This window comes from Penaeus monodon, chromosome 16 (genome assembly GCF_015228065.2).
Source record: "Penaeus monodon isolate SGIC_2016 chromosome 16, NSTDA_Pmon_1, whole genome shotgun sequence".
In the NCBI taxonomy this organism is placed as follows: Eukaryota; Metazoa; Arthropoda; class Malacostraca; order Decapoda; family Penaeidae; genus Penaeus; species Penaeus monodon.
Window position 1 is genome coordinate 16,707,313 of NC_051401.1, and position 10,000 is coordinate 16,717,312.

The window sequence follows — 10,000 nt, forward strand, 5'->3', positions numbered from 1 at the left end:
AATATTATTGCATGTTAAGCATTAGTAGTTTATTGGAAAACCAAAACTCTTTTACAGCTAACACTTTCCATTTCAAATTATACACTGTGTAATACACTGAGAGACATAACATTGGTTTACAACAGTCAGAAATGAAAATCCACAGCCCATGAGAAGGATTTGTGAAAGGAACAGTAAGAGTTATAGGGTTGGTAATAGCCAGGTAGGGAGCGCAGTGTGAAACTCACCTGTGCAACAGCCATACTGGCCTGGATGGAGCACTGGGGTGGAGCACTAACGAGGGAAGGAAGGCTATACGGTGGTTTGCAGCCACCTGCTGCGGGGATCATGGGGAGGCACAGCCACCATCTGCAACATCAGGCAAACAACCGAGCCTTTACACCACTGACTATCTCTATGTCATCATTCCCCCTGGCCAGTTGGGTCCTCATTTTATTTTGAAATTACAGATTTTTTATGTTGTATTGAGATGGAACTACTTTCAAACTTTTGGATACTGTGATTAAGTTACTCTTTGAAAGAGATATTTCATCTTCAGTTCTAACAATATTCCATTAAAAGCATAATACACATCATCAATGACATAAGTCCTAAATTATACTGCTGAGAAAGAGGACATTTAACTGACTTATTCAGAGATGAAAGTGGTACTTATTCATCATGGTCCCAGCCAATTCCCATTTACTGAAGCGCTCCCACATTACCTCTACCTTACATTGTTCACCAAATATAAGCTTAGTATCAAGGAGAATGTTACCTTGGCTACTTTTTTCAGGTGAAGCTAGACCAATTACCATAAGGCTGTAAAAATTCACCTAATTCTGCTTTTCTTTCTAAGAAAAAATTACCAATCTATGATCTCAATTAACAGTATATCCGTATGCTTATATCCAACTACCCCAGAAATTGAAATCGCTAGCAGGGCAAGAAAGTCTGAGGCACCTTACATAACATTTTTTCCAAAAATGTCCCTGTGTACCTCCACATGAAATAAGCTATACTAATCAGGAACCTGCACAGTCTCCAAATGTATTTACTCTATATAAGAGTCTCCAATCTAGGAAGTACCATATGAGGCCTGGCCCATGGGGAGTTAGGATGGGGCTGGTGTAACCAAAGAAATAGAGTGGCAACAATAGGGGCAAGAGATCCAGGCAAGGGGAGGGATGGTAAGGAGAGTCAGTGGGGTTAAGACAATTTACTCATGCATTTAGCAGTGCACCAAATTACTAGCAACTACAGCTTCTTTACTGTACATGCAGGGATTGGACGCACCATGCGACCCATCATGCACATTAGACATATCATGCACAGTACTTACGTTATCCTGAGCAATCAAGCCTGCCGTGTCCTGTGGGACAAAAACCGGTTTTATGGTCATGCAAACCTACCCAAAGCCTGACCATAATCTACCTCAGCCCTGAATGTTACAAATAATATTTTTTTTAAAAGGTGTCAGTGATTTATCGATGTCTATAAGATCTATTAACAGTAAACTTAATATTCTTTAATAAAACATACCCTATAGTCCTTGACAACAAGGAATGTTTGAATTGGCATTTATTTCCAGTTGGATATGTAAACAACACTTACAACTGGAGATTTCAAAATTTTCATGAAAGCAAGGTTTCAGCTCAAATGCTATTCCAACCTAAAAGAGACAGTGCTATATTTGATCATAGTTCTTTATCACTTCAATCCTATACCTCAACCTCTGCAGCCAGTTCTCCTGAGTTGTCAAGTAATGGTAAACCTAATTGAAAGATTGTCTCTTGGGGATGTCATTGTGTGCTCCAAAAACTGAAAAGCTCTTTTGCAACACATATGAAGAGACTTTTGCTCCTTCTGAGAAAATCCGACAACCAATGGTCCCACTCCATGCTCTTACCCACCTTTCCAAAGTTGTATTAGTTATTTGTTACAAAGAAACTCATATATAATTAGTTACACATTAGCATAAAACAATGCCATATTTGAGCACATCACTTGAATATTAACCATACTCACAGCTCATAACATTAAAGTTTGAGTCCCTCCACGTTTAAATCAAAGTGATGTCTATGCGTATGTATCAGTGTGAGTGAGTGGGAGTCAGTGAAAGAGATAGACTGAGTAGAGGTTTTGTGTGTGTGTGTGTGTGTGTGTGTGTGTGTGTGTGTGTGTGTGTGTGTGTGTGTGTGTGTGTGTGTGTGTGTGTGTGTGTGTAGAGAGAGAGAGAGGAGAGAGAGAGAGAGAGAGAGAGAGAGAGAGAGAGAGAGAGAGAGAGAGAGAGAGAGAGAGAGAGTGAGTGATGAGTGAGAGTGGGTGTGTGTGTGTGTGTGTGTGTGTGTGTGTGTGTGTTGTGTGTGTGTGTGTGTGTGTGTGTGTGTGTGGGTGTGTGGTGTGTGTGTGTGTGTGTGTGTGTGTGTGTGTGTGTGGTGTGTGTGTGGTGGTGAGTGAGTGAGTGAGTGAGTGAGTGAGTGAGTGAGTGAGTGAGTGAGTGAGTGGTGTGTGTGAGTGAGTGAAAGAGAGAATATGTAAGTATATATACAGCATTTGTGTATGCAGAAGTGAGAATATGTAAAAGTATTTATGTTCAGTCAATAATCATGTTTATTTGCCTCTTATTAAGGTTTACTAAATCTTTAATAAAAAATGAAGCAAAATACAGTCTAAAATCTTCCATAATTAAAACATTTAATTTATTTCAATGCATTACAACCCAATGAAATGTACAACTTAATATTGGGCAGTTTAGTTAATCTTTTCTGGAGGTCTGTATAACGTACACTTTCATTTACTATTTTGTTTCTTTATTAATAGTCACTTAGTATTTCATTTTTGATAACACACAATGTTTACATTTTTTAATATATGTATATGATATCCATTTATTTTTAAAATATCATACATCTGAAAAAAAACATGATCCTTAGTAAACTTACAGAACACACCTGAAAGAAAACATTTGTTTATTGTACCAATGCCAAACAAATATTTATACAAATGGTACAATATCAAATTCACCATAAAAAAGTTATATTATTCTTACAACTCTTTGAAATGCTAAAATCATCTAAAGGCACACAAAAATTCCACCACCAGCAAGTAAAACAACCCTAATTTCTATAGCAACTTTGTACATAACAATTCACATTTCTCTCAAATAACTGATATGCTCATACATCTCCCTTGTGATCTTACAAGGCAATCTGAAACACTGTACTATAAAGCATGGTCCTGTATCCAAATGTGACAAATGCAATTTCATCTTAATTAAACAAGTACCAAAATTGATCAGCAGGTTCACACATACATTCCCACGCACAATTGCAAAAAAAATACCCAAACACCTATACAAGGTATATGCATACACATCTACATGAATAGCAAACACAGAAGTATCTGACTTACAATTCGTACATCCGCATATCTACTCATATTAATTTTTTGTGCATAGAAATACACATACAAGTACAACACCATCAGCAATATTGAGACAAAAATCAAACTATAATCTTGACAAGGCCATTGCAAGAAAGACTGTAGCTCACTTAGCTTTATAACACTCTACTACATATTTCATTTCCTTCATTCTCTCATTCTCTCTCACTTGCACACACAATCACTAACTGAAACAGTCTCTCATTCTCACTGATGGCCACTCTCATTCTCATTTTCTCTCTTCACCCCCCCCCCCTCCACAAACCCACATATATCTGCATTCTCTCTTTAAATAGTAATTCAAAAGGAGTGCACAATCAGACTCCACAAATTTATCATATTTTCTAGAATAACTAATGGCTAGTGCTCCATGATATTTGCATTATTTTTTTGGTGAAGTTAACTAATAAGTGACTAAAAAGTTTATAAATAACTATGTGCAATGAAACAGTGTTTTCATTTTGCCATGTATCACAAAGAAATCATCTACTGTGCTCTGTAGAAAGATGGTTACCATTAAGTTCATAAATAAAACAATTTTTTTTTTTTTCTTAATGATTTAAGCAATGCACTGTATTTTTGTTCTTATAAATGAATACTCACTTGACTGTAGGCTGTAGAATTAGGTGCCTGAACACCATTGTCCATATATACTCGTACTTGACTTTGACTTGTTATTGTTGACACTGGTGCTGGAGGACTCAAAGATGGTGTGAACCTATATCTCCCTATATATTTTGCTGGTCGTTTGATACTGCAATAAACAAGTTTTATATCATCATTCCCATAAAAACTTAACTTGGATAAAAATTAAAACAAAAACAAAAGACAGACATATAAAATTAATGCTACAAGAGTATGTGATCTTTGCTTTCAAGCATATGAACAAAATCCTGCGAATTTACCTTGGATACTGGGGGCCACACAATATATAGCAACAGTTTCGACAGCACCCCCGCGAAAAAGGGTTGTAGCCCCCTCTGAACTTGCCCGTGACTTGCTCATTGGTTGTCCTACCACGACTAACCAACACCATGTGGAAGCCCGTCAGGCCAAGAATGGGTATGAACAGTACTGCTATTACTCCCATTACCACCATGCTGTAAGAATATAATGAGTGTTATTGTAGGGCACCATAACAGAATTTCCTTCACATGCATTAGTGATAAAAAAAAAAAAAAAAAAAAAAAAAAAAAAAAGTCATCATCTTGTTATGCAGAATTTTCACATCAAAGAAAAGAAATTTTAATTCCCTATAATAAAAAAATATATATATAATCAGAAACATTTTCATCTCTGATGAAAACCAATGGCACTGAAAAACAATTTTCTGAAATTAAGACTACCATTCCTTATGCTGCATTAAAAGACATTCCGTTATACACAGTGTATGATAAATGTTCATTACCTAATGTTACTTTAAGAACACAGGAAGAAAGATCAGTGAACTTAGCAAAGATTTCCTTTACAATATATAATCAACAAATGAAGAATCAGTCTTAAATGCACATTGATAAAATCACATAGCAGAGCAGAGTCAAATATTATAACACACATTGTATCAAATACAAATGTGCTGGCAAATACATTTTTCATTCCTACATACAAGAATGATCTTTTGCTCTAGGCTACTTTACAACTGCCAAAAAATGGCCCATCTAACCTTCTTCACTTGGCCCAAGCTGGAAAAAAAGATTGCAGAATGGAATAGCTTGGTGTACAGGGAACTTTTTAGGAGAAGTGAACTCAATACATACCTCATTACCTCCTAAAAATGTCTACAGTGCTTGTAAAGGTTGCCTTTCTGTATACTTTCTCTGATACTGGTTTTAAGTCTAATTTCTATCATGCATTCCACATTCTTTAGTGGAACTACTACCAAACTGTGGATTTTGCTTCACCAATTAGCAAATAACTTGGAGCATTTTGCATACTGTACCAAACAGCCAGTGTTTACTGATACAGTCAATGGTAATACAGTGCTAGTCTTCCAGGGTATTACATAAAATCTGGTTACACTGACCTGACAAACCAGGCTTCCCCAGGGTGATTAGTAAATCTGTGGAAGCAGTTTGTGACAAGTTCAGAAAAATATAGAACTCTTTATTAAGCCCTTCACTGTGATCAAGGTTCATATAAAAACACTACCTATACTGTTTTTTGCCTTTCACTGGCTTTTAAATTCATCTTTTTGGTTAAATTGACTGCTTGTATACATTCCAGACCTATTCAATTCTAGTCTTCCATACAAATTATTCATAAAAATAGATGACTCTGTTACAATCATGATGACATGGTGCAGCACAGCAAAAATCAATAAAGCCATCTTATGGGAAGACAAAATTATTAGATACTGGTCTCCATGGAAAAACATCATATATAAGACAATCTATTTCAAGTACACTAATAGCACAATTCAATGCCTCACGGCAAAAAATGTAAAACTTTTTTAACCAATATTTCATATGGGCTAAGCAATAACCCATTATAAATTATGCATGTGGCTGCATCAAGAACTTTCTCCATACTAAATGTCACACTACAGAAACTACCATTTCAATATATGATGGGGAAACTGACTGTAAGCAAAAGATATCACTTGAAATTCAGTTTAACTCACACTGTCGATGTGAAGATTCTAAAAGGTTTGATGCAATCTGAGGTCTTGGTAGAAAAGTTGCCAATAACTAAAGCATTGAATTCCTTCACTTATATGAAAAAAAATTCAGTGTTTACTAATAAAACTGAAAGACCATAATATGAATGTCTACTGTAGGTAAATTAGGAGGGGGAATGACTGGTATATGTGAACATGTGCCTTCCAGTTAACACTGGTCCATAACAAGTTGAACTGGTCTATAACAGTAAAAGTTACCGCTATGCTGTAAAGTGTGCATGCACAACAGAAAAGCATTGAATATTCATGCATATTTTGTTTTTCTCTTTAGTCTTAAGACAAAATTTGTTTAAGTCAATTAATTCTATATGATTAATCCATTGATGTCAGGAAAAAAAGTGGCTGCTAATGAATAAGTACATTTTGATTCATTATATATAGATCAATCATGACCTAGTTCTACAATGCCATATGATAACTTAAGCCACTATGACTTTACTCATCTATATACTTGAATTCAAATAATGAAAAGTGAACCAGCTTTCAGTAAGCTAGGCTATAAGTACACAAACTATTTCCTATGTCATCTTAAGATCTTTATCAACATTCCTGTCCTCCTTAAATCTGATTTCCGTGAAATAATCAGCACTATAGTTCAGAGCATCCCTTTTCTTCTAGCTCTTCTGCCACACCCCTTTCCAAGTTGATTTCTTTCTAATTCCTGTGCATGACAGCCTTGCTACATCACTGCATCACATCATGTCATAACTGTACTGGACTAAATCACAGACAGCAAAGCAACATGACATATGGGGAATTAGTCTTTCTTAAATAGTTGTGGCATCTCTAATTTGACATGAAAATTTGTTACATGTACCTAAAGTGAACAAAAACATTAGCTCTAAGATCCAGACAAAGTGACCATCATATAAAGGATAAGTCCGATATGCGAAGCTTAGCCTCACCCGGGCTATGCCTATGAGGGGAGACCGGCCTGTGTCGACTAATGCTGACTTACTCAAGTGTGTCAGCTGGTGCTGACTCGGATGAACCTAGTCCTTGCCCAGCCACAGCAGTAACCTCCAGGCAACAATTGCAACTTCTCGCGCCCAACCACCGACCCCTCAGATGAGAGGCCGACACATTACCACTGTACTAGCCCAGAGGCTACCATCATATTGTGAAAAAATTTGGCTTGAGGGGCAGGTGATGTAAACATGCCATCATTGGAAATCTGGCTGAGGGCCGGGGTGATGGGAACTTGCCATCATGACTAAGGTGACAGGAATAACTTGCCACAAGTGTACAATGCTCTTAGAGGGTGATTAGACTCATTTGGCATTTAGGAAGGGGCTTTTGCATTATTTCCATTGATAAACAAGTGTAGAATGTACAATCCATGGCTACAGGGAGGATTATTTCCATACTCAGGATTCAATTCTTGTCCACCATGACTGGCAGCGCAGGTTGTATTACAAGAGGCTAATTATTATTATTTTTTTTATTATTATTATTATTATTAAAAAAAAACAAAAAAAAAAAATTATTTTATTATTTTTGCACCGAGTTACAGACTACCTAGAGAGATGATATAGAATCTATGCAAGGGAAATAGTCTACTACCATCTGGATAAAGAAAAATCAAATGACAAATATAGATATTGGAATACTGGAAAAAGTGTAACTCATACAGAGAAAGAGAAAATAACATTGCATAGGGGAGGCACTGAGTCTTTTTACTGCAAATGTGTTCATGTGTACCCTGCCTATAAGCCACACACCAATCACAGTAGCTGCTTAACCCACTGGATCTGGTTGTTTCACAGAAAATCAGAAGGTAGGCCGGTGAGCTGGGTGCACATGAACACATATGCAGTGACAAGACTATGCCTTCCTTTTAAGCATAAGCGTTTTAAGATTTTTTGTGATATTCTAATGGCTATGTTTGTTATTTGAGTTGCTTTATCCAGATGGTAATAGACTGTTTTCCTTGCACAAACTCCATATCATCTCTCTAGATAATCCATAACTTAGCACAAGAATAATCATATCTTTCTTTTTTCATAATATTCTATTTTCTGTAATACAACCTGCATAGCGGGTCACAGTGGCCAGGATCTGAGCATGAAAATGGCATCCTTAACCCGTTATTCCCGGTTGTCAAAATCTCTGAGAGCAATTAAACTCAGGTGATATCTGGCAACGGCCAAACAGTGGGCGCGGGAGTCCGCTGCGTGAAGCCAAACATCCCGCTCCACACGATCTGGCCCGTCACCGCATGTACGAGCTTACCCCGCCGAAAGAGCGGTTTGCTATGACGTGTCAACACATGACCCAGCGGGAACCAGTTAATGGTACCAGTGCTCTTCCAGTCCTGGCTAACAGACACTACATTCCACATTCATTTATCAGTGGAAATAATGCAAAAGCCCCTTTCTATCTGCCAAATTAGTCTAATCATCCTCCAAGAGGGTTGTGCACAAATGGTGAGTTTATCCTGTCACCCTGGCCTTCAGCCAATATGCTCATGATGGCAAGTTCACATCACCCCATGACGACATGTTCACGTCACCCGCCACTCAAGCTAAAATATTTCATGACATGATGGTCACATCATCTGGATCGTTGGGTTAAGTTAACCTAATGACCATACTTTGGGCCAAGTGCAGGCAGAGAAGCACCTGGATCCAAAGGGTTATTTTTTTTCAAATATTTACAAAGAATAATCAGATGCCCATAGTGTTGGCTGAAATCTTAAAGAAGTCAGGCATCTACAGGCACTGATGCACACTGATAATCCTATGTATCTCATGGTTACTGGGTTAAATACAGTATCCATAAAAAAAATTTTTTATTTACCAACACCTATCCACATTTCAGCTGCTGGTTAACTCAGCCTATGGATGACATGGGGTTCATGTCATGGCTGACTTAGCTGTGGCTTCGTGTGAAGTATTATTCACATCATGGCCAACTTGGGCATGGCTCCAGAAGATGGGACATTCACATCAGGTTATAATGATGTGTACATTACATTTTATGCTGCCCTTTATAGGGAACCCTCTTCCCTTGACCACTGCCCTGGGGCACTGCCTGATATAGAAAAGGATGTGTAATGCTATGATTGGCTATTGTTTTCTATAAAGTGAAATTTTTAACACAAATTACTGGCCTGCTATGCATGGAAAATGTCACACACCATAACATGGCAGTTTCCTGTGCTGATGTGAACTGTAAGTAACCTTCAATCAAGTTTACAAGCTCAGTCTCCTTATGTCAACTACTCACATTGCCTTTTGGTGCTCTGCCAGTGCGGCTCTTGAAGTATGACACACAAAAGGGAAGTACTGAAGTGGTGGTGGCTGAATATATAATCGTATACAATCTTGTATTTCATAAAAATAAGACTTGCGAAAATGAGCAATTTTTCAAATTTCTTATCCTTCAATAAAACCACATTCAATCTTGTACACTGTGTAACATCCCTTATCTGCTGAAATGGACTCTAATGTACATAATCAGTTTACTACAGGTTCAATTGAGCAACTAAAATCCTTGTCATGCATCTTTTAACTCATTACTACACAGTTCATCTATACATGTGGCGATGTGCTAGAGCATGATGAGCTGGAAGTTCTGCTACATGTAGCGGACTCCCACACCCAGCTGCTGGACGTTGCCAGAAATCACCAGTCTATGATGCCAAGAGATTTCTAATACCCATCCCTTATTTCCCAGTTGTCAAAATCTCTGAGAGGAAATAAACTCTGGTGATATCTGGCAAAGGCCATACAGAGGGCGCGGGAGTCCGCTGCGTGAAGCCGATCGTCCTGCTCCATGCGCTCTGGCGCGTTGCGGCACAAACGAGCTTACCCTGCCGAAAGAGCGGTTTGCTATGACGTGTCAACACGTGACCCATCAATAACGGGTTAATATACAAAAATATTTAAATCATATATT

General features: G+C 37.8%; 1 protein-coding gene across 1 annotated transcript in view; it reads right to left on the reverse strand.

The window, feature by feature from the left end:
* LOC119582574 (palmitoyltransferase ZDHHC5-like) overlaps nucleotides 1-10,000 on the reverse strand; it is a gene marked incomplete at its 5' end in the record, with an annotated part of 30,437 nt that overhangs the window by 18,547 nt on the left and 1,890 nt on the right. Inside the window, 3 exon segments of the mRNA XM_037930939.1 lie at nucleotides 1,322-1,351; nucleotides 4,027-4,177; nucleotides 4,329-4,523. Of these exon segments, the coding sequence (XP_037786867.1) occupies nucleotides 1,322-1,351; nucleotides 4,027-4,177; nucleotides 4,329-4,523 (376 nt within the window).